This window comes from Polypterus senegalus, chromosome 1 (assembly GCF_016835505.1).
Source record: "Polypterus senegalus isolate Bchr_013 chromosome 1, ASM1683550v1, whole genome shotgun sequence".
Taxonomy (NCBI): domain Eukaryota; kingdom Metazoa; phylum Chordata; class Cladistia; order Polypteriformes; family Polypteridae; genus Polypterus; species Polypterus senegalus.
This window is the reverse complement of record NC_053154.1, coordinates 313,762,255-313,787,205: the sequence shown is the minus strand read 5'-3', so window position 1 is coordinate 313,787,205 and position 24,951 is coordinate 313,762,255. Positions and strand designations below refer to the sequence as shown.

Sequence of the window (24,951 nt, the reverse complement as noted above, 5' to 3'; positions counted from 1 at the left end):
AAGGCAAAATAAAGAACAAAAACAAAAAAAAATTAAAAAACAAGCATTTCACTATTGGGAGTCCTTCACCTTTACTTTAACAGGTTTCACTTGCTGACTTCAAATCTGAAAACCGTTTTCATCCAGCAGTACGTCCCGTTTTTTAGTTATGATGTTCCAGGTCTTGGACAACTAGGGTGACTGGACAGTAAAGGGAGATAACCCCGTAATTCCACTAGGGATGCCATTGAGATAAAATAATTCGCCACACATTACTAACAGCTGTGAGTTGTTTACCTTGTCATTATTAATTTTATTTAAATATTATTTATTTTAATTAGCAGAAAAAATATTTGTTACTGATTAGCAGGTCTTATATGACTCTAAAGCATAATGAAACAACTCAGACATGACGGTGCAGTAGGTCGAGGTTTTTCTGTTTTAGCAGCTGCGTGCGGTCCGGGACATAACAGCGTTTTAAAAACGTTACAGTAATGTGTGCATGCCCATCTGCCATGCATCTCGACACCCTACCCATCAAATGAAACTTCAAAGTCTCGTCTTTCCGATGATATAAACCATTTTGACACACAACAACCACAGCACTGACACTAAAGCCTTTTTTACAGAGAAGTACATACTTTTAAGAGTTGACTGTGCCTACCTTTGAAGACCCCCTGCAAGTCAAACATCAATATTTCCGAGCAGTATTGATCCCATTGTGTCCGTAAGGCTCCAGCGAATATAATCCAGTAAAACGATTTAGGTCCAAAACACACGATATATTCTCAAAGGGACAAAAACTCCAGAAAATGTTTCATAACTTGAGACCACCTAAGTAATTTTTTCACTTATATTGCTCATATTAGACGTAATTTGTTTCTGTCGATAACCATGCTACCGCATGAAACACGGAAGTGTTAGCTTTCGAAAGACACCTAAGTTGGCCAATTACGACGGGTCTGGGGTTGACTGGCACCTCGTATAGCCAACCAGTGTCACAGAAAGCTTGGAGGATGGCGTATAGCTCTGAACTCTGGTAGAATCTACCAGTTTGATTGGACACTGTGACTGACACTCAAAACTTACAGCCAATGAGCAGCCGAGCATTTTGATATGTAACTTGCCATACTAACTTGTAAACAAAGCGATCGAGCTGCGTGAAGGTGGCATTTGTGCCAGTCTGCAGAGTTGGTGCGTGGTTGTTTATTATGATTTCGCCAAGTTTTTTCGCAGTTTAAATATGAATAAAAGTAGAAGTTTAAACATAAATAAGCGCTCGATTAAATAATAGATGCATGCAGCGTTGCGAAAGTATTCAACCGGCCCAGGAAACGTCTAATGGCAGAGAGCGATGTGCCACACCCTTGTGCTTTCTGCTTGCTAGTGATTGCTGCCATCAAGTGGCACATGGAAAAATGCTGAGCTGTGTTGTAACAGTTTGTAAAAGAAATATATATAGTTTGTGTGCATTTTATAAAAAAAGTAAAAATAAAAATATAAATATATTTTTGGCCCATAACTTGTATTGACTATTTTTATATTGAAATGTGTATTTTTTATTGTTTTTAGTATGGAATATGAATTTCCATAACTAATAGAGTGACATTGTGTGTAGATATAGATTCCTTTAGGTGTAAGCTTTCAGTAGAGCCCTTATTGATATCTGTGGGTTGAAGCATTCAAAAGTTATTACACTTTTAACATACGTTCCAAAATGTAGATAATGGTCCCTCTAAAAAGCACCTGGACATGCCCACATAAAAACTGGTGTAAAAAATGTCATTTTGACAGGTATTCTTTTCAAATTTGAAATGTGAGTAGTCAACAAGTTATTCTGTTGGTACATAGTGTGTTTCTGTCCCCACCTACCTACTGCAGCTTTATTTTCCTTTATTTTCATAAAAAAACTTAGGCGAGAACAAAAAAAATTGTTTTTTTTGTGAGTTCTAATGTGCATAACTTTTGATCAGTCACACCTACAGTGATTCTGACTACTAAGGGTGAAACTAGAGAATGTTACCTTTACAAAGAGACCAAACATGTGTTTATACTCCAGATAGTTCAATAACAGCAATGATTCTAATTTGGAGAGGTCGAATTACAAGCGATTTAGCAAAAATGACCCCGAATGATAAGGGGTGAATTTCAGGACATTTAGTTTGTTAGATTCACCGTTACTTTGAAAATTCTCTCAAGGCGATGGACAGAAACCAGAGCTGCTGTTCAGCATTTAAGAAATAAGTTTAGTCTCAAGAAAAGTGAAGCCAAAATTAAGGAAGATGTTTTTGTTGTTCCTGAAATCCGTGAACTGATGCTTGACGAGGAGCTCAAAAGGAAACTGAAGCCCACCGAATCAGCACCCTCACTCATGCGGGTTGTCCAGAATTTTCTTGGCAGTCACAGAGCAACAAATTATGCTGAGTTTGTGCAGAACCTGCTGAAAGCGCATCAGCTTATGGGAGCCAGAATGTCACTGAAGACGCATTTTTTTACATTCTCATCTCGACTTTTTTCCACCAAATCTGGGCGATGCCAGCGATGAGTATAGGGAAAGATTTCATCAAGAAATAAAGGTGATGGGAAACCGATATCGGGGAAAATTTACTCCGAGCATGATGGGAGACTACTGTTGGTTCTTGAAAAGAGAGACGGATGTGCAGTACAAGCGCAAAAGCGAGTGCCTCAGACATTTTGGAGCACGCTGACCTCGCTTTTATATTGAGGTAAATTGACATAAATATACAGTGTATCCGGAAAGTATTCACAGCGCATCACTTCTTCCACATTTTGTTATGTTACAGCCTTATTCCAAAATGGATTAAATTCATTTTTTTCCTCAGAATTCTACACACAACACCCCATAATGACAAGCGTGAAAAAGTTTACTTGAGGTTTTGCAAATTTATTAAAAATAAAAAACTGAGAAATCACATGTACATAAGTATTCACAGCCTTTGCTCAATACTTTGTCGATGCACCTTTGGCAGCAATTCCAGCCTCAAGTCTTTTTGAATGTGATGCCACAAGCTTGGCACACCTATCCTTGGCCAGTGTCGCCCATTCCTCTTTGCAGCACCTCTCAAGCTCCATCAGGTTGGATGAGAAGCGTCGGTGCGCAGCCATTTTAAGATCTCTCCAGAGATGTTCAATCGGATTCAAGTCTGGGCCACTCAAGGACATTCACAGAGTTGTCCTGAAGCCACTCCTTTGATATCTTGGCTGTGTGCTTAGGGTCGTTGTCCTGCTGAAAGATGAACCGTCACCCCAGTCTGAGGTCAAGAGCGCTCTGGAGCAGGTTTTCATCCAGGATGTCTCTGTACATTGCTGCAGTCATCTTTCCCTTTATCCTGACTAGTCTCCCAGTTCCATCCCCACAGCATGATGCTGCCACCACCATGTTTCACTGTAGGGATGGTATTGGCCTGGTGATGAGCGGTGCCTGGTTTCCTCCAAACGTGATGCCTGGCATTCACACCAAAGAGTTCAATCTTTGTCTCATCAGACCAGAGAGTTTTGTTTCTAATGGTCTGAGAGTCCTTCAGGTGCCTTTTGGCAAACTCCAGGCGGGCTGCCATGTGCCTTTTACTAAGGAGTGGCTTCCGTCTGGCCACTCTACCATACAGGCCTGATTGGTGGATTGCTGCAGAGATGGTTGTCCTTCTGGAAGGTTCTCCTCTCTCCCCAGAGGACCTCTGGATCTCTGACAGAGTGACCATTGGGTTCTTGGTCACCTCCCTGATTAAGGCCCTTCTCCCCCGATCGCTCAGTTTAGATGGCCGGCCAGCTCTAGGAAGAGTCCTGGTGGTTTCAAACTTCTTCCACTTATGGATGATGGAGGCCACTGTGCTCATTGGGACCTTCAAAGCAGCAGAAATTTTTCTGTAACCTTCCCCAGATTTGTGCTTCGAGACAATCCTGTCTCGGAGGTCTACAGACAATTCCTTTGACTTCATGTTTGGTTTGTGCTCTGACATGAACTGTCAACTGTAGGACCTTCTATAGACAGGTGTGTGCCTTTCCAAATCATGTCCAGTCAACTGAATTTACCACAGGTGGACTCCAATTAAACATCTCAAGGATGATCAGGGGAAAACAGGATGCACCTGAGCTCAATTTGGAGCTTCATGGCAAAGGCTGGGAATTCTTATGTATATGTGCTTTCTCAATTTTTTTTATTTTTAATAAACTTGCAAAAACCTCTAGTAAACTTTTTTCATGTTGTCATTATGGGGTGTTTGTGTGTAGAATTCTGAGGAAAAAAATGAATTTAATCCATTTTGGAATAAGGTTGTAACATAACAAAATGTGGAAAAAGTGATGCGCTGTGGATACTTTCCGGATGCACTGTATTTTAACGTGTCTCTGGTATCGTCTTCTGGTTTGTTTGCAGAATAAGCACATCAATACAATTTTGGTGGGACAGAGTCCAAACTCCAGATATCGTGTTGATATATTATATTGATATTCAAAAGTGTCAAAACGGCAATGATGTGTACCTCAAAAATCTGATGTGCTAGCTTAATTCTGATTTCATTTATGAAATCAGTGTAAAAAACTTAATAGAGACCTCATCTGAAGTTCCCAGTAAAAAACAAAAAATATTTTTTGTAGACCAGTTATTGCCCTCTACCCCAGATGTCGACTTTTGTTAACTTGTGCCCTCAACCCCTCCCATCGACAAAATTTGAAATCCACCCTAAAAGAGTTAAATAAGTCAGTCAGGCCCACCTTCAAACTCCCTAAAGGAGGTTCTAATCATTGGTGCCTGATCTGGAACACCTAATTCTAATCTGAAGGATCTGAAGTGGTGAGATACGGAGGGATGGACTTACTTTTTCCAGAAGACAAATCTGTATTTTTGTTCATTCAGAATATAAGGATGAATACACCATGTCAGTTTTAGGTGTCATTTGGTCAAGTGCACTGGTTGCATGAAGATGTTTACCTGTTCAGATAAGCCGAACAAGACAATTTTCAAGGGGTGCACTTAGTTTTTCAAAAGACTGTATAAGAGAGGAAGGAGCAAACGATGCCAGGGAAGATGAAAGGAGAGAAGGTGAGAGTTGGTGTGAAATACTGGAAGATAGAGGTTTTCAAACAAAATTTATTTGTTGACTTCTTCCTGGAAACTGAAGATTTTTGCCTGATTCACTCATTCCATATCCAGAAGCATAAAGAACAGATTGGGAACCAGCGGCAGTTTAGTATCTTCTTGTTTCCAGTTCCTATTTGTTTAATTTTTTTTTTTTTTTTTTAGTAAAACTAGGAATCATCCATCTTATTGGACCCTAAGGGTCTTGTGTTGCTGTCTACTGTTGCTAAACAAACAAGGCAGCTATGTGGATGAACGTGTGGGAGGACTTCAAATCCCAGCAGTCAGCAGGAGTGTGCAGAGGTTAAAGGAAGGAGGCCTCAATTGGTGTGTAGTTTACAGGGAAAGGTGCTATATAAAAAATTATTGTTATTATTCATTCAGCACTAATTGGACCCCTTAGTTACAGTGGGCTCAGAAAGAATTCAGATCCTTTTTTTCACATTGCGTTATGTTTCAGTCTTGTGCTAAAATCATTTCAATTAATTTTTCTCTTCGCGTTAAGCAGCACCCAATATCACAAATACCAAAAAGGCATCTAATGGACACTCAAACTATGAAAAAACAAGGTTAAGAGAGGCATTCCTCAGGAGTCAGTGCTGGGGCTGCTGCTATTTTTAATAGATATAAATGGTTTGTATAGTAATATAAGCAACAAGCTAGTTAAGTCTGCGGATGATACCAAAATAGGTGGATTGGCAGATACTGTAATTTGGGAATCTGCTATATCATCACAGAAGGACTTGGACAGCAGACAGGCTTGGGCATATTTGTGGCAGATGAAATGTAATGTCAGTAAATGTAAAGAATTACATGTAGGAAGTAAGAATGTGAGGTTTGAATATACAATGGGAAGTCAGAAACTTGAAAGTCCCCCTTATTAGAAGGATTTAAGAGTCGTGGTGGTCTCCACACTATCAACTGCCAGACAGTGTATAGAAGCCTTTAAGAAGGCAAACAGAATGTCAGGTTATATAGCGCCTTGATGTGTGGAGCACAAGTCACAGGAGGTTCTGCTCAGGCTTTATAATACACTGGTGAGGCCTCATCTGGAGTACTGGGTGCAGTTCTGGTCTACAAAAGGACATAGCAGCACTTAGAAAAGGTCCAGAGAAGAGCAACTAGGCTGACTACAGGGCTACAGGGGATGAGTTACGAGAAAAGATTAAAAGAGCTGAGCCTTAAGAAGATTATCGAGGAGACCTGACTGACGGGTTTAAAATTTTGAAGGGAATTAGTACAGTGGATCAAGACGGTGAGTTTAAAATGAGATCATCAAGAACACGGGGACACAGTTGGAAACTTGTGAAGGTGAAATTGTTAAGGGGAGATTTTTCTTCACACAAAAAACAATAGACACGTAGAATAAGTTGTCAAGTAGTGTGGTAGACAGTATGACTTTAGGGACCTTCAAAATTCGACTTGATTATTTTTGAGGAATTACTTGGAATTGGATTGACAAACTTTGTTGGGCTGAACGGCCTGTTGTCATCAAAAGTGAGGAAGATCTTTTAACTTAGCTGATACGACGAAAAGCATACAGAAGATACAGATAACCTGGTTCACTGCTATTTGCAGACAAGCAGGTTAGGACGACTTCAAAAAGAAGAATTTTTTGGTGGAGAGGTTTCTGGAAATATTTTATGACATCGAGTAACTTCCTACCAGCCTGCTGGTGTTCCATTAACTTGTATTGGGGATCTGTTTGCCGTCAATAGCAAATATCAGAGGTGAAAAAATATGCAAATTGTTGTAGTCACTGTCAAGATAAAACTAAAACAGTAAATTCGTATAGAATATTTCTCAATTTTAACTCAGATAAGTTTGCAGAATTGTCAAAACTATTCAATGAGAGGTATTGAAATTTCAAAACTTTACACAGCACGAGATATCTCAGTAAAAACTGAAGAATATGTGTGCAAAATTTGAACATAATCAGACCATGGCTAACGCAGTAGGGTTTTTTGCATTATATGTGAATGCACCTAACTAGGTAGAAAGACTTAAAAACAAAAATCAGCCATGTACTTCCACCCAGGTCTGATCCAAAACTGTATGCCTCACCACAAAACAAACTTAAATTACCTTTTCTGAGGTGTGTGGAATTATTAAAGCTGTGAGCTAAGGTTAGGGTTAGGGTGAGTCTTATTTTGTAGCTTCTCTTATTCAAGGGTGAAAAGCAGCAGGCTTATCCAATTGAATTAGAGGAACACTCCCAACTCCCCACCCCTCCTGGCCTGAGAGACTGTTAGTACTCATCACTTTTGACAGAATAGGAAAGAGAGCAGAACTTTAAATGCTTCTTCACACCAATGATGACAAAGCTTATTTAAATTATGACTAAATTTACACTGATGACCACTGTAACAAAAGGCGCCAATTTACACTCACACCGGAGGCATGTATAAAAGTAAGAAACCTTTATTTTTTGCACCTGTGGGGCACGTCTTTCCCCGTGACCCACAGCTACAACACAGTCCCAAAACCCACCAGTAAAGCACACAAGCACAAACGCTCTTCCTTTCTTTGCCCCACCACTCCTCCCGGCAAGCGTATTCCTCCTCTTCCTCCCGACTCAGGCTCTCGGAGTGGTGGCTGCTGGCCCCTTTTATAGTTCACCCGGAAGTGCTCCAGGTGCTTGATTGCCGAATTCCAGCTGCATTTCCGGGTGTGGCGAAACTACTGCCCAGAAGGGCCCAGCATCCCCCGCTGCAGCACCCCCTGGAGGCAGCTGCGGAACTCCCATGAAGCCCTGCGGGAGTCTGAGGCACCGCTGCAACCCAGAGAGGCTGCCATCTAGCGTCCAGGGAGAGATATTGGATGTCCCATGCTTGCTCCCCCAGAACATATACTGAAGGGGCATCCTGGCTGGGCATGGGCCCCGGCCATCCGTCACACCACCCACCACTAGTTCTGTGATCTCATTAATGTAATGCTGTAAGAAATAGGACAAGTTAGAGGAATGTGTATAAAGAGAAGAATCTTCCCTGGCATCATACGTTTTGTAACCCATAGCCTTTCACACAGGTTCTAGGTCACATTTATCACCGAGTCATAAGAACCATAAGAAATGTGACAAGCGAGAGGAGACCATTCAGTCCTTCAAACTCATTTGTTTAGCTAATAGCTGAGCTGTCCCAATATCTCATCCAGACTCCTCTTCAAGGTTGTCAAAGATTCTGCGTCAACTCCATGTCCCAGTAGTTTCTTCCAGATTCCCACAACTCTTTGCTTCCTGGTGTTAGTCTAAAATGTTCTTCCCCTTAATTTGCACTGCTGTCCTTGAGTACGTGATTTGATGTTTAGTTGAAAGAATTCTCCTGGATCCACATTATCAGTGCTTAAGAGAGTTTTGAAGACCTGAATTAGGTCCCGACATTGTCCCCTCTACTAAAGACTAAACAGGTTTAATTTTATGAATCTGTCACAGTAGGACATGTCCTCATGAGCATGCTTGCTTTCCTCAGCACAGCTTCAAGTGCTGTCATGCCATTCTTATAGCATGATGAGTTTCCAACAACTGCACACAATACTCCTTATAAATCAGGGTGTCACTGACTTTTAACCTTGGTTCTACTTTCAGAGCGATTCGCCACCGTGAAAAGTGGCATGTCGGATATTCAGTCCCCATCGCGTTCTCCAGCCGAGTTCTGTGTTGTCCTGAATGACGAGAAGGTGGAAGGTGTATGGCTTAAAGATGGGAAAGAGGTAAGAATTTTAACCAGGTGGCATGGTGGTGCCAGCCTCTGGGATGAGTTGTTGGCCATGTAGAACTTGTATGTTCTCCCCATGGATGTCCTCAAGGGAGACAGTAATAGAAAAAATAGAAAATAATTGGAAGATGTGTAGTCAGAGAATGGTCCAAAGTCAAAGCCAGGAGATAAAATGGCATTTACTCAGAACAAAAGATAGATAGATAGACAGATATGAAAGGCACTATAATAGATAGATAGATAGATAGATAGATAGATAGATAGATAGATAGATAGATAGATAGATAGATAGATAGATATGAAAGGCACTATGATAGATAGATAGATAGATAGATAGATAGATAGATAGATAGATAGATAGATAGATAGATAGATAGATAGATAGATAGATAGATAGATAGATACTTTATTAATCCCAAGGGGAAATTCACATACTCCAGCAGCAGCACACTGATAAAAAACAATATTAAATTAAAGAGTGATAACAATGCAGGTATAACAGACAATAACTTTGTATAATGTTAACGTTTTCCCCCCCGGGTGGAACTGAAGAGTCGCATAGTGTGGTGGAGGAACGATCTCCTCAGTCTGTCAGTGGAGCAGAATGGTGACAGCAGTCTGTCGTGAAGCTGCTCCTCTGTCTGGAGATGATCCTGTTCAGTGGATGCATTGGATTCTCCATGATTGACAGTAGTCTGCTCAGCGCCCGTCGCTCTGCCACGGATGTCAAACTGTCCAGCTGCGTGCCTACAATAGAGCCTGCCTTCCTCAGCAGTTTGTCCAGGCGTGAGGCGTCCTTCTTCTTTATGCTGCCTCCCCAGCACACCACTGTGTAGAAGAGGGCGCTCACCACAACCGTCTGATAGAACATCTGCACATTTTATTGCAGATGTTGAAGGACGCCAGCATTCTAAGGAAGTATAGTCGGCTCTGTCCTTTCTTGCTCAGAACATCAGTGTTGGCAGTCCAGTTCAATTTTTCATCCAGCTGCACTCCCAGGTATTTATAGGTCTGCACCCTCTGCACACAGTCACCTCCGATGATCATGGGGTCCATGAGGGGCCTGGTCCTCCTAAAATCCACCACCAGCTCTTTGGTTTTTCTGGTGTTCAGGTGTAAGTGGTTTGAGTCACACCATTTAACAAAGTCCTTGATTAGGTTCCTATACTCCTCCTCCTGCCCACTCCTGATGCAGCCCACGTTTGCAGTGTTGTCAGCGAACTTTTGCACGTGGCAGGACTCCGAGTTGTATTGGAAGTCCAATGCAAACTCCTTACTAGTGTAATAAGGACAAATTTAGTCACAAAATGGTTTGGAGATGGCCGCTCTGTATACTTGAAAAACTGCCAGAAGAATAAACAAGTCTTTACAGACTGGAGTCCAAAACAGAACTGACTAACAGGTTGAAACGCTGTTCTATAAATATGGCTGAATGGAGGCAAAGTAGAGCACTCCTAGAGCACTCCTAAAGCACAACAGTTTAAAAAAATGTCTCAAAGTACCCTCCAGAAGGGGGAAAACCATCAAAACCTCTGGTGGAGTAACACAAAGGGCAAACGTGAATCATCATAAATTGAAAGTTTAATTTTTTCAGAATTTTGTTCTGTGGCGCAACATAAGCTCCGAGGAGCACAAGAGCCCAAAGGATTTGCCTAAAACAGCAATGGCAGTCCAAGGCAAACAATGTTCCAATATAAGAATCCAAGGAACAGTTGAAACACAGAGTTCAGAGGTCAACATTTCCAATAAACACTAGCTGCGGCCCTCCAGAGCTCCACTCCATTGAGGAGCCGGCCGCTTTATATTATATGTCTGTGATTACACCTGGTTACACTATAGATAAGGTTGGGTTTGGGGGAGTCAAGTAAATCAAGTGACAAAATCCTGCAATCCAATTGGCTGCCTAGCGGAGCTACTGAATCGCAGAATTGTGGAGGTCTGCAGCTTGACCCATCTTAACAGTTCAGTAATTCACAAAAGCAAAGAAAAAACAGAAAAGATACTCACCAACGGCAGCACATTCGATGATCCACCAGGGAATGTGGGTTTTCCTTTATAGAGCTGAAGGCAGTTCCATGACAGAGATGGACAGGTGACCCCGCCTCTTGGGGAACCACCCTCAAACCACATGGTGCAGAGAAAAAGATCCTTAGACAAACAGGAATGAAATAATAAACAATGTTAACACAATCAATGAGCAAAACAGGCATAAAAAAGACATTTGAGCCCCAGCCTTACCCTGACTGGAGTGTAACATCAGCATGGCTAAGTCCATAAATGGAGAAACTGGCATGTAAAGTTCAGAATATTCAAAAATGCCTAACAAGAGGGAAACATTGTGAAAAACTCCTTCAATGGATGACTCCTCAGCCATGTGGAGGAAGAAGGAGATGATATTGTTAGTGACAGCACCCTTTCTTATTACAGACTGGTATTACATACATCTGATGACCCTGGTGGGTAATCTCCTGATATGCATACATGACAAAAGATGCAAAAAATTAATCTCCACCATCTTGTAACCTCCAGGGGGTACAACTGGGCTCCCAAACCTCAGACACAATATCACCTAACATGGACCTGGGTTTCAAATTAAGGGTTTTTATTTGTCACAAATACTGTCAAGATGAACATAACAATTATTAACACAAGTGTAAAATGAAATAAGAATTCTCTTACTCCTGCACCTCTTGGTAAGTGTTGCCTGCATCTTCACGACTCCGACTCTTTGAGGTGAGGTGGAGGGCACCTTTTATGCTGAATCCTGGAAGTACTTTCAATATACGGGTAAGGTCAGGAGGAGGTATTTCCAGATCAGACGGAAATGTCATAAAATATGGATGGTCCATCCCTTTAGCTCCCCATGGCGGCACCTGTGACACCCAGCTGGGATGTCCCACTGGACTCCAATTCCCAGCATGCCCTACAGACAGGTAAATGAGAACAGCGACACTGGAGCACTGCCCTCTATCGTGTCGGGGGGAGTTTGCATTCTAAAACAGACTATCTCCCCTATCGCTTTCATTTTTCCCACCTGGCACTTACAGTCTTTACAAATTAATTATTTGTAAAAAAAAAAAAAAATAGAAAATTGGTGTCAAGAGGCATGTCTATCCAAATAAGTCTCAATACACAAATTCAAAGACAAGAAAATCTAGAAACCAGCATGAACAAATGAAAACATTTAACACCTACAGAAAACCTCCGAGAAAACCTCAGTGATCTGCTGCTGACTCAATTCTCAGAGGGACTTAAACAGTTAAAGGGAGGAGCCAGCAGCAGTGATATCAGAGGGGATACACCTCCTGAGGCTCCACCCACAACGTGATAGGAATTGCAGCACATTTAAGAAGCTGGAAGACACATAAGAAATGAAGAGTGAAACTAATGGAAATAACAAAAACAAGAATTAACATTTTAGATCTACAGGAGTGGCATCCTGTTCTTGAGTTGGATTTGGTGATGTGTGTCATGTTGAAATGCCCAGAGCAGCAGCAGAGCAAATATCTTCAAGCCTTAGCTTGATACAGATAATGTCCCAACAAGTCTATTGATCCCAGTGGAGGTTTCGTTCTGGATATTTGGCTTGAGTCACTGATTCTTTTCCGATTTTCCAGGTGACGGATATGAAAGGAGTACAGATTGTGAAGCAGGGAGCTGTGCACAAACTGATCTTTGATAAGGTCGGCGATGAGCATGAAGGCAAATATACCTTCAGGGCCAAAGGAGCAGAGAGTGAAGCTGTGCTGGCCATTGCAGGTATGTAATTGGCTGTGAATGCCAGTGTATGATGGGTATGACTGTTGTGGTAAATCTAAAATGAGAAGGGAGGGCATAAAATGCATTTAATATAAAATAATGTGCAAATTCTGCTATTTCCAAATAATAAAATAAAAAAATGAGTAAAAATAAATCACATCTTTACAAAATAAAGATGCACAAATAACACAAAGTTCCAAATCTCAGTTTTTCACAATAAAGCTTTTGAAGCTGATACCTCCAGTAGGTAACATGTATGTCTGAACAGTGCAGACTACTTACAGTGACGAGATATCCTGCACACTGACCGTATAATACTGCATATGCCAGCGTTTCTCAACTTTTAAGTATTTGCGACCTGAGTTTTCATAACAGTTTTAATCGCGCCCCCCTAACGTTTTTTTTAAAACGTAGATGCATATTTTATTATGCCTACTTAACTTTTATCGACATTTATCTAACTCTATATTTATTTTTCTAGTATCAGAATGTAGTTTAAGTTAATTTGTTTTGGTTTCAACAGATTTTTTTTTTCACATTTTTGATTCTTGTTTTCTTTTTTTCACATCTTCGCGCCCCCCTTTTTGTTACTTTGCGCCCCCCTAGGGGGGCCCGCCCCACAGGTTGAGAACCACTGGCATATGCACTTTGTGGTGTAGCGGGTCAAAAAAAAGGCCAGTTTCAGATCCATAAAACCATGTCACTCTCCGTGGGCACAATTGCGCGACCGTGGGGAGTTAATGAGGTAGTTGGACCGAGTCGCACCTGCACGTGCGGGTCCGATCATTCTCAATTGACTTATTGGCTTCCTGCGGCATGTGATTAAGGGCAATTGAGAAGGGAGTGTATACAGTGGACCCTTGACTTACGAACTCAATTCGTTCGCGAGGGCTGGTTGTAACTTAAGTTGGTTGTAAGTCAGACTATTAAACCCATAAGAAATAATGGAAATACCCATAATGCATTCCGAACCTCCCACAGCAACACTTACTTAACCTTTTCATAATAAAAAAAGGTTGTATAATGTGCATAATTTACCAAAAACACCAATAATTTTTCTAATGTACCAACCAAAAAGTTATAAAAAGCACCTAGCCTACCAAAAACAACAATTTCGTACTGTACTCACCATTTAATTTGTCATCTTTGGCTTGCAGGAAGGGAGGAGGAGGAGGAGAATAAAATGGAAGGTGGTTATTGTTTGGAAGGAGCCTCCTTATGCAAATCTTTTCTTTGTAAAATTGTCGAGATGGTGGATTTCGACATGCTGTACATATTAGCGAGATTGGTCACGCGAACGCCACTCTCATATTTCTGCACAATTTCCTTCTTCATTTCGATTGTGATCACTTTCTTTACCTTCGTTACCTTCTCTTCCTTCCTTAGCAATTATCGAAATAAATGATATAAATCACTGCACTGATTGAAATTACGTCCACAAACACATGTATCTGGGCTCCGACTGACGCTTACGAACGCTCTCGGCTCTTTGTTTACAATCGCACAAGCGGATACACGTGACCGCATTCGGGTCGTAACGCAAGATGTTGGTCGTAAATCAAAACAAAAATTTTGGTCGTAAACTAAGTTGTTCGCATGTCAGGCTGGTCGTATATCGAGGGTCGACTGTATATACGGGTCGGCACAAAAAAGAAGGGGGAATCAAAGAAAAGGAGACAAGACATGAAAGGCAGGCTTGGGAACGACGATCTGGTTCCTGCAGTGAAGCTGTGACCGTTTAGCAGTGAACAGGAGCCTCGCATGACTAAAAAGTCTCTCACAGGCTGCAAGACGCAGGACGTTTGTGTGTGGCCATGTGACTGCATGGCTACGTCTGATTGGTGGAACAGTCATGCAGTAGATCCACTGGCAACTTCTCTCTTGCAAAATATAGTTTAATGTATAAATGGAAGAAAGTAACGAGTGGAGTGTGGCCCAATGTAGCGGAGTAAGAGTAGCGTTTCTTCTTCACAAATGTACTCAAGTAAAAGTAAAAAGTATGGTGCAGTAAAACTACTCTTAGAAGTACCATTTTTTTTAAAAGTTACTCAAGTAAATGTAACGGAGTAAATGTAACTCGTTACTACCCACTTCTGGATTTGAGGACACTAAAGAGCTCCCTTTGCTATAAAATTAACTCATGGGTTCGAATAGAAGGGCAGTGCAACTCAACCTCTGAGTTTGTAGGTGGAAGATAAGATGGTCTGAAGGCTCACTGACCAGTAAGTGTTATAATCAGACATACTGCAGAATCTGGACATAACAAGAGAGCGATTGTATACAGTGACGCTTCATAATGTTCGGGACAAAGACACATTGTACCTTGATTTCACCCTCTGCTCCACAGTTTAAAATTATAAATCCAACAATTCAGACATCACGATTAAAGTGCACATTGCAGACTTTCATTTAAGGGGGTTTGCAGACATTTTGGTCCCACCACATAAAATTGACAACACTTTATCTACACGGTCCACCCCCCATTTCAGGGCATCATAATGTTTGGTGTCACAGGTGTTTGTGATTCCTCAGGTGTGTTTCATGGTTTTATAAGACACCTTGGCTTTCTTCTACCCTTTGGAGTCAATAGCTGCCATTGTTCAACACAAGGACAAGAACTGTGCCATAAAAGTCAAAGAAGCCATTATGAGGCTGAAAAATAAGAATCAAACTATTGGAGGCATCAACAAAACCTTAGGATGACCGAAATCAACTATTTGGAATATCATGAAGAAGAAAGAACACATTGGTGGGCTCAGTAATCATAAAGGGACTGGTAGGCCGAAGAAGACCTCCACTGCTGAAGACAGAAGAATCCTCACTATGGTAAAGAAAAGCCCCAAACGCCTGTCCGACAGATCAGAGACTGCCTTCAGGGGTCCGATGTGTGTGTGTCAGAGACAGTCTTCAGCAGAAGACTTCATGAACAAACATACAGAGGCCACACTGCAAGATGAACACCACTAGTTAGCCACAAAAACAAGATGGCCAGATTACAGTTTTTGACTTAAAAAATGCCTGCAGAATTCTGGAAAAAGGTCTTGTGGACAAATGAGTCAGAGTGATGGCAAGAGCAAAGTATGGAGATGGCAAGGAACTGCCCAACATCCAAAGCTGACCACCTCACCTATTAAACTTGGTGCTGGGGGTGTTATGACTTGGGCATGTACTGTATGGCTGTCACAGGTCCTGACTGTCTCTTCACTGATGATGGAACTGCTGACGGTAGTTGCACAATGAATTTGGTGGTGTGTAGAAACAACTGATCTTCTCGAGTTCCAGTGAATACATCCAAACTCACTGGACGGCATCCTACAACAATTTAATGATCCAAATATACTGCTGAGGCAACACAGGGGGTTATTAGAGCCAAAAAAATGGAAAATCCTTGAATGGCCAAGTCAGCCACCAGATTTCAATCCAAATGAGTAGGACTTCCATATGCTGAGGAGAAAACTGAAAGGGACAAGCCTCCCGAAACAAGCAAGGGCTGAAGATGGCTGCATTAGAGGCTTGGCAAAGCAGCACCTGATGATGTCTGTGAATCGCAGTCATTGCACACCAGGGATATGCGACAAAGAACTAAATCTGACATTATGGTGCCCTGAAATCAGAGGGACTGTTTCGAAAAAGTGTTGTGAGACAGAATTGTCTGCAAATCCCCTTAAATGAAAGTCTGCAATGAACATTTTAATCACAAAGTCTGAATTGTTTGATTTGTCATTTTAAACTGTGGAGCAGAGGGGGGAAACCAGGAAAAAAATGGGTCTTTGTCTTAAACATTATGGAGGGCACAATAGATCAGGATTGGTCTTTTGCTCCAGTAGTCCTGATGTCCTCTCATTTTGCACCCCATAGTCCTATGGGCCATTGAGTGGGAGCCTCCTTTCTTGCCCGTACTCCTTTCCTTTCCTGAATGCCAGAGCCGGTGTATTCCAAGTGTGATAAAGGCACTATATTGGCACCCGACCCGACACAGATAGACACGGAGGCACACGTAAAAATAAAAGAAAGGTTTATTTTTCTTCAGCTGGAGACCACATCTTCCCCGTGTTCTCCAGCCCTAACACAGTCCCGCAAAAGCATAAAACCAAACACCAAGACAAAACGCACACTCCCCTCTTCTCCACCACTCCTCCATGGCAAGTGTTGTCGGCCTCCTCCCGAGTAGTGGCTGCTGGCCCACCCGGAAGTGCCCCAGGTGATAATTGACCTAATTCAGGCTACACTTCCGGGTGTGGCTGCGTTAGAGCCCACACGGGCTCAGGAAGCCATGCAGCTCCTCCTGGAAGTGGCCACGGAGCCCAACAGGGATGAGCTCCGGTGTAACACAATTGTGGCACCGATGCAACCCAGGGGGGCTGCCACCAAGTGTTTGGGGTGGCCTCCCATGGCCGTTCCCCCGGATTTGGTGCCAGAGGGACGTCCCGGCTGGGCATGGGCCCCGGCAGTCCGCCACACTAGATATCATCCCTCCATCTTCTTCTCTGCCCTCCTCGTTTTCTCACCCATTCAACCCCAGCAAGCATCAGTGTCTTTATCAGCCAGTTGTCTCCCATTCTCCATTTATGCACAAACAATAGCAGTCTCCCTGCTTTAATCATGACAATAGTGATAATATCTCAGATCTAAACAATCTTTATGCTGCTCACCTTCTCCTTCCAGCATATTCTTATTATTTTCCTATAACACACCATTTCAAATGCATTCCGGTGTTTTCCAGAATAAAAGATACCCCACACGATATTCTTTCAATCTACACAATAAATAATAATTTATAAATGTACTAGCCAACCCGTGGCGTACCATACGCCGCATAATCAGGCCGGTTTTTTAATGATTTTTAAGCACAGGGAGAAAATTAACATTTGAAAAATCGGTAATGTAATAAATCAGCAAGAAAAGCAACATTGTAACAATGCACGGAACGAACCAACACACAATCGTCCGTGACTGAAAACTGCCTGCTCATGTGCCCACCTTCAACTCGCTGCTTGAGTCGTTGTCGTCTTTACACAGTCCACATGCACCTGTGACTCACGTAGACTTTTCATTGCTCTCTGCGGTTTTGGCTGCTTTTCTATATATATAATCCACCAAGACACCCGACCACGGTAGTAGCGCGGATTGCTGTATGTAGCGTGTAAAACAGTTTGCTATGGTGCATGCGGTCGTGCGTCGTAACAGAAAACTCGGTTTTTAAAGACTGCTTACTTCATTGTGTTGTAACCTCAGTTGTAAAGGATTGTTTTAAGGATCCCATGGGATACCCCTCGCAAACCGTTTTACACGCTGCATATGGCGATTCACCTCCGCGAGAAACATGCCTCTATGAACAGTCAACGTGGCTCGGAGGTACATGTGGCCTCTACGACAGACGAATATAAAAGATGCCGTTTTTTCTGGGTCATCGCATCCGAGTTGGTGGGCGTGGCTCTGCGAGGTGTCGTCATATCCAATGGTCTTGGAGTTGGTGGGAGTGGCTCCTTCCTGCGTGCGCTATAGGTGTCTTACTTGTCGGCGGCTTAGTGAATCCACGCCCCTTCCGGCGTGCTTTCCATGGGTGTCTTGCCTTAGTGAATTATATATATAGATAATGTATAAGCAGTGGTAGAGCTGCTGCCTCACAGTAAGGAGACCTGGGTTTGCTTCCTCCTACAGTCCAAAGACATGCAGGTTAGGTGCATTGATGGTCCTAAATTGTCCCTAGTGTGTGCTTGGTGTGTGTGGGTATGTGTGCCCTGCAGTGGGCTGGCGCCCTGCCCGGGATTTGTTCCTGCTTTGTGCCCTGTGTTGACTGGGATTGGCTCCAGCAGACCCCCGTGACCCTGTGTAAGGATATAGCGGGTTTGGTAATGGATGGATAATGTATATCTATTATACTTTTTAATTTTAATTAACACCTCTTGTTTTCAGATCCTCCCGTGATTGACCCCAATGTGTTGGAACTTCTGGGTGCCCACCCAGTGACTGTGAAGGCTGGTCACACTGCCACCATTAAAATCCCTTTCAAGGGCAAGCCAATGCCCAAAGTCACCTGGTACAAAGATGGCATCGAGATGATGGATGACGAGCGCACCAAACTGGAGAAGGATTCAGAGAGCACCGTCCTGACTCTTATAAGTGCGTGCGGGAGGACAGCGGCGCTGTCATGCTGCGTCTGAAGAGCGACTGCGGCACCGCCATTGCCAACCTGCACCTCAATGTTGTTGGTAAGGTTGCGTCGACTGCGATTTTGTCTTCTAATGTATTTTTATGGGTATTCTGTTGTCCATTTCTAAGATTCGTTTTTTCATGGGCACCAGTTTTGTGCATTTGTTTGTAGGAATGACATCGTTTTGTATGTCTGGATACTATTTCCAGAAATTGGGCCAGTATTCAGGATTATTGTGTACCTCATGAGCATTTTGTTTACCCCCAGAGAAATGAGCTAAAAATGTTGAAATTCCAGCAGCTGAGCGTTAGTGCCGAGAGTTGCTGTGTTAGAGTCAGGCCCGAGTGTTACTCGGGCACCAGTGCAGACATGTCTTCTCCAACCCTCATAATGATGTCTCGTAAGAAACATTCTTCAGCAGTCCAGATGTTACACGCTCTTGTGTGTGTGTGTGTGTGTGTGTCCTGCAGTGAGCTGGCTCCCTGCCCAGGATTTGTTCCCTGCCTTGTGCCCTGTGTTGGCTGGGATTGGCTCCAGCAAACCCCCTTGACCCTGTAATTAGTATATAGCGGGTTGGATAATGGATAGATGGATGGATTATTTGTAACATTTTATATATTGATCAAAAATTTTAAAGGAACCCTTTTTAATTCGAGTATAGCATCAAGACGGTGAAACTTCTGGACTATTGATCTGGTCAGTTAAATAGCAGAGGGGCTTGTTCATCAGTTTCAACTGCTTTGGTGCACTAGAGGGGCAAAATGAGACAACCCCTAAAACAGGAATGAATGGTTTAGCAGGTGGAGGGAGGCCACTGACATTTCACCCCCCCATCTGTTTTTTCACTTGTTTTTCATTTGGCTACAGTCAGTGTCACTACTGGTAGCATGAGGCCATACCTGGACCCTACAGAGGTAGCACAGGTAGTCCAACTTCTCCAGGATGGCACATCAATACGTGTCATTGCCAGAAGGTTTGCTGTGTCTCCCTGCACAGTCTGAAGGGCATGGAGGAGATTCTAGGAGACAAGCAGTTACTCTAGGAGAGCTGGAGAGGGCCATAGAAGGTCCATAACCCATCAGCAGGACCAGTATCTGCTCCTTTGGGGAAGGAGGAACAGGATGAGCACTGCCAGAGCCCTACAAAATGACCTCCAGCAGGTCACTGGTGTGAATGTCTCTGACCAAACAACCAGAAAGACTTCATGAGGGTGACCCAAGGGACCCATGTCCTTTAATGGGCCCTGAGCTCACTGCCCAGCAGCATGCAGCTCGATTGGCATTCGCCATAGAATACCAGAATTGGCAGATGCACCACTGGTGCCCTGTGCTTTTTACAGATGAGAGCAGGTTCACCCTGAGCACGTGACAGAAGTGAAAGGGTCTGGAGAAGCCATGGAGAACATTATGCTGCCTGTAACAGCATTCAGCATGAGTAGTTTGGTGGTGGGTTAATGATTGTCTGGGGAGGCATATCCATGGAGGGTCACACAGACCGCTACAGGCTTGACAAAGGCACCTTGGCTGCCATTAGGTATCAGGATGAAATCCTTGGACCCTTTGTCAGACCCTATGCTGGTACAGTGGCTCCTGGTGCACAACAATTCCTGGCCTCATGTGGTGAGAGTATGCAGGCAGTTCCTGGAGGATGAAGGAATTGATACCATTGACTGGCCACCACACTTTCCTGACCTAAATCCAATAGAACATCTCTGGGACATTATGTTTTGGTCCATCCAATGCCACCAGGTTGCACCTCAGACTGTCCAGGAGCTCAGTGATGCCCTGGTCCAGATCTGGGAGGAGATCCACCACAACACCATCTGTCATCTCATTAGATGCATGCACCGATGTTGTCAGGCATGTATACAAGAACACAGGGGCCATGCAAAGTGCTGCGTACAATTTTGAGTTGCTGCAATTAAATTTTGGCAAAATGGACCAGCCTGCCACATCATTTTTTCACTCTGATTTTTGGGGTGTCTTTGAATTCAGGGCTCTGTAGGTTGATCATTTTCATTTCCATCAACCGATGTGGCATCCTTTCATTCCTAACACATTACCCAGTCTATATCAGTATAGATATACAGGAGGATTTCTTTTTCGCATTGAGATCTGATGTGTTTTCAAAGTGTTCCTTTAATTTTTTGAGCAGTTTATATATATATATATATATATAGATATATATAGATATATATATATATACTAATAAAAGGCAAAGCCCTCACTGACTGACTCATCACTAATTCTCCAACTTCCCGTGTAGGTAGAAGGCTGACAATTTGGCAGGCTCATTCCTTACAGCTTACTTACAAAAGTTGGGCAGGTTTCATTTCGAAATTCTACGCGTAATGGTCATAACTGGAACCTAATTTTTCTCCATATACTGTAATGGAGTTGAGCTGGATGGCCGTGGGGGGCGGAGTTTCGTGTGACATCATCACACCTCCCACCTAATCACGTGAACTGACTGTCAACGCAATGCGTAGAAAACCAGGAGGAGCTCAAAAAAGCGCTGCAAAAAACATGCATTATATAATTGAGAAGGCAGCGAAACAATAAGAAGCGAGCGAGTGACATATACAACCATATTCATGAGTTCTGCTACTTCGGAAACAAAGCACGATGTAAACCTAAAGTTTAAATTAAGTTCATAGACAGGCTGCCGCTGGCGTTTGTAATTTAGTGCCTGCCCATATAGAAGCACTGCCGCTAAATATTCACGGGTGAAGGACTGTGCTTATGGAGAGGAAGATGAGATGGTCAGGGTGGTGTTTGGCACAAACTCAGCGAAACTGCAAGAGAAACTTTTAAGTGCCGGGTCTTAGCTAACATTAAATACAGCCGTGGACATCGCACGAGATGGCACCAGCACAGCTGGAAACCTTCGATGCATAAACACCGAGCGGCTCACGTGAACTGACGCAGTGCACAGACAAAAAGCAACAGTTCTAGCGGGTTGAGAAGGCAGCAAAAAAATATGAAGCGTTTGATACATACAAGCATATTCATAAGTGCAGCTACTGCGGAAACAAAGCACACGGTGGAAAAAGTCAATGTCCCGCTAAAGGAAGACAGTGTGAAAAAAAACCCGTGCATGCAGTGTGTCAGGTCTCAGATAAAGAGGAAGACGAGCTGTTTATTGATGCAGTAAGAAACAAATCGATGAATGAAACCTGTCATCTTTACAACGATTGACAAACACGGAATATGACTTGAACACAACACATCGTACAAATACGACCCTGATTGAAAGAAATAATGATAATCAAATCCTTGATGACAGCAACACTCAATAACACTCACAAAACAATTACTGTATATTGACAATCATGTTACGTTATTTTTAAAATGTTCCCTTTTCTTTTTCATAACTTCTTTAATAACACACTACTTCTCCGCTGCAAAATGCGGGTATATATATATATATATATATATATACCCCGATCTACATACTCTCAAATAGAAAAGCCACACGCCGTGGCGCAATTGAGGTTCGATTCCCGAGAATGGATGCACTGAGTATGTACGCGTGCTTCCCGATTCATTTTACCCTCGCATCTCCTTGGTTTGGGACATATGAAAAAATATGCAGTTAACGCAGAATCATGTTACATTATTTTTAAAATGTTTCCTTTTCTTAGCACAAGCACAGCTGAGAAGCTTCGATGCATGTACTCCATAACTCCATTAATCACACTTTCAATTCCAAGCAAAGGGGAACTTTTGTCAATGCATGATTTCCTGGTACATCGATTACATTGATGCACACATCACAGCTACAAAAATGTTAGAGTCGGAATACAGAGCGTTTCTACGACTGATCGGAGGAAAATTTCATTTCAAAAGACTAGTCGACGGAAGCCTTGATAAAAGCGTGGGTTTGTGCACACTGAAAAGCAAGTTAAATTAGATGCATTACAGAAAGCGGACTTTGTGGCTCTTACTGGGGATTATTGGACTCCCGGGACCGTTAGTAATTCTAATTACATCTAATTACAAAATGCAGATATAGATATAGATATAGATATATAGATATGACAACAACACTCATATCAATGACAAAACAATTACATTATCAATCATCTTACGTTATTTTTAAAATGTTTCCTTTTCTTTTTCATAACTTCTTTAACACACTACTTCTCGCATGAAGCCTTGCGTATTCTGCTAGTATATAAACTGCTCAAAAAAATTAAAGGAACACTTTGAAAACACATCAGATCTCAATGGGAAAAAGAAATCCTCCTGTATATCTATACTGATATAGACTGGGTAATGTGTTAGGAACGAAAGGATGCCACATCGTTTGATGGAAATGAAAATGATCAACCTACAGAGCCCTGAATTCAAAGACGCCCCCAAAAATCAGAGTGAAAAAACTATGTGGCAGGCTAGTCCATTTTGCCAAAATGTAATTGCAGCAACTCCAAATTGTACGCAGCACTTTGCATGGCCCCTGTGTTCTTGTATACATGCCTGACAACATCGGTGCATGCTTCTAATGAGATGACAGATGGTGTTGTGGGGGATCTCCTCCCAGATCTGGACCAGGGCATCACTGAGCTCCTGGACAGTCTGAGGTGCAACCTGGTGGCATTGGATGGACCAAAACATAATGTTACAGAGGTGTTCTATTGGATTTAGGTCAGGAAAGTGTGGTGGCCAGTCAATGGTATCAATTCCTTCATCCTCCAGGAACTGCCTGCATACTCTCACCACATGAGGCCAGGAATTGTTGTGCACCAGGACCCACTGTACCAGCATAGGGTCTGACAAAGGGTCCAAGGATTTCATCCTGATACCTAATGGCAGCCAAGGTGCCTTTGTCAAGCCTGTAGCAGTCTGTGTGACCCTCCATGGATATGCCTCCCCAGACAATCATTAACCCACCACCAAACTGCTCATGCTGAATGCTGTTACAGGCAGCATAATTTTCTCCATGGCTTCTCCAGACCCTTTCACTTCTGTCACGTGCTCAGGGTGAACCTGCTCTCATCTGTAAAAAGCACAGGGCACCAGTGGTGCATCTGCCAATTCTGGTATTCTATGGCGAATGCCAATCGAGCTGCATGCTGCTGGGCAGTGAGCTCAGGGCCCATTAGAGGACATGGGGCCCTTGGGTCACCCTCATGAAGTCTTTCTGGTTGTTTGGTCAGAGACATTCACACCAGTGGCCTGCTGGAGGTCATTTTGTAGGGCTCTGGCAGTGCTCATCCTGTTCCTCCTTGCCCAAAGGAGCAGATACTGGTCCTGCTGATGGGTTATGGACCTTCTATGGCCCTCTCCAGCTCTCCTAGAGTAACTGCTTGTCTCCTAGAATCTCCTCCATGCCCTTTAGACTGTGCAGGCAGACACAGCACACCTTCTGGCAATGACACGTATTGATGTGCCATCCTGGAGAAGTTGGACTACCTGTGCAACCTCTGTAGGGTCCAGGTATCGCCTCATGCTACCAGTAGTGACACTGACTGTAGCCAAATGCAAAACTAGTGAAGAAACAGTCAGAAAAGATGAGGAGGGAAAAATGTCAGTGGCCTCCACCTGTTAAACCATTCCTGTTTTGGGGGTCATCTCATTGTTGCCCCTCTAGTGCACCTGTTGTTAATTTCATTAACACCACAGCAGCTGAAACTGATTAACAACCCCTCTGCTACTTAACTGACCAGATTAATATCCCATAAGTTTCATTGACTTTATGCTATACTCTGATTAAAAAGTGTTCCTTTAATTCTTTTGAGCAGTATATATATACTGTATATATATATATATATATATATATATATATATATATATATATATATATATATATATATATATATATATATATGTATATATATATATATGTATATATTAAAATAGTTTTACTGTCAAATAATGCAAAGAATACGCGGCACGTGTTTCGCCCTAATTCTGGGCTCATCAGGTGTACACACTCACTGTACCCTCTCTCGGGAATCGAACCTCGGACGTCAGTGCTACAGGCGAAGCCTCTTGTGTTGCGCCACGGTGTGTGGTTCGTTTATTTGACGGTATGTAGTTCGGGGTATATATATACCGGGGATAACTCCTGTAGCCACAATAAATGTCTTTATTGAATAGAGAAACCAGGGCTGAGCAAGTTCCTTTCTACTGCAGCCACAGCCGCAACACACATAAAAAACATCAATAATAACTCATAAACTTGCAATATTATTTAGGAAATTCGCAACATTTTACTCACCAAAAATTTGGATTATTTGTAAACAAAAT

The 24,951-nt window shown here is 42.6% G+C and overlaps 1 protein-coding gene across 1 annotated transcript in view; it reads left to right on the top strand.

Annotated features, from left to right (window-relative positions):
* The window catches only part of LOC120515370 (immunoglobulin superfamily member 22-like), a 185,009-nt gene that overhangs the window by 86,065 nt on the left and 73,993 nt on the right, over positions 1 to 24,951 (top strand). Inside the window, 4 exon segments of the mRNA XM_039736264.1 lie at positions 8,658 to 8,782; positions 12,405 to 12,546; positions 18,463 to 18,663; positions 18,666 to 18,758. Of these exon segments, the coding sequence (XP_039592198.1) occupies positions 8,658 to 8,782; positions 12,405 to 12,546; positions 18,463 to 18,663; positions 18,666 to 18,758 (561 nt within the window).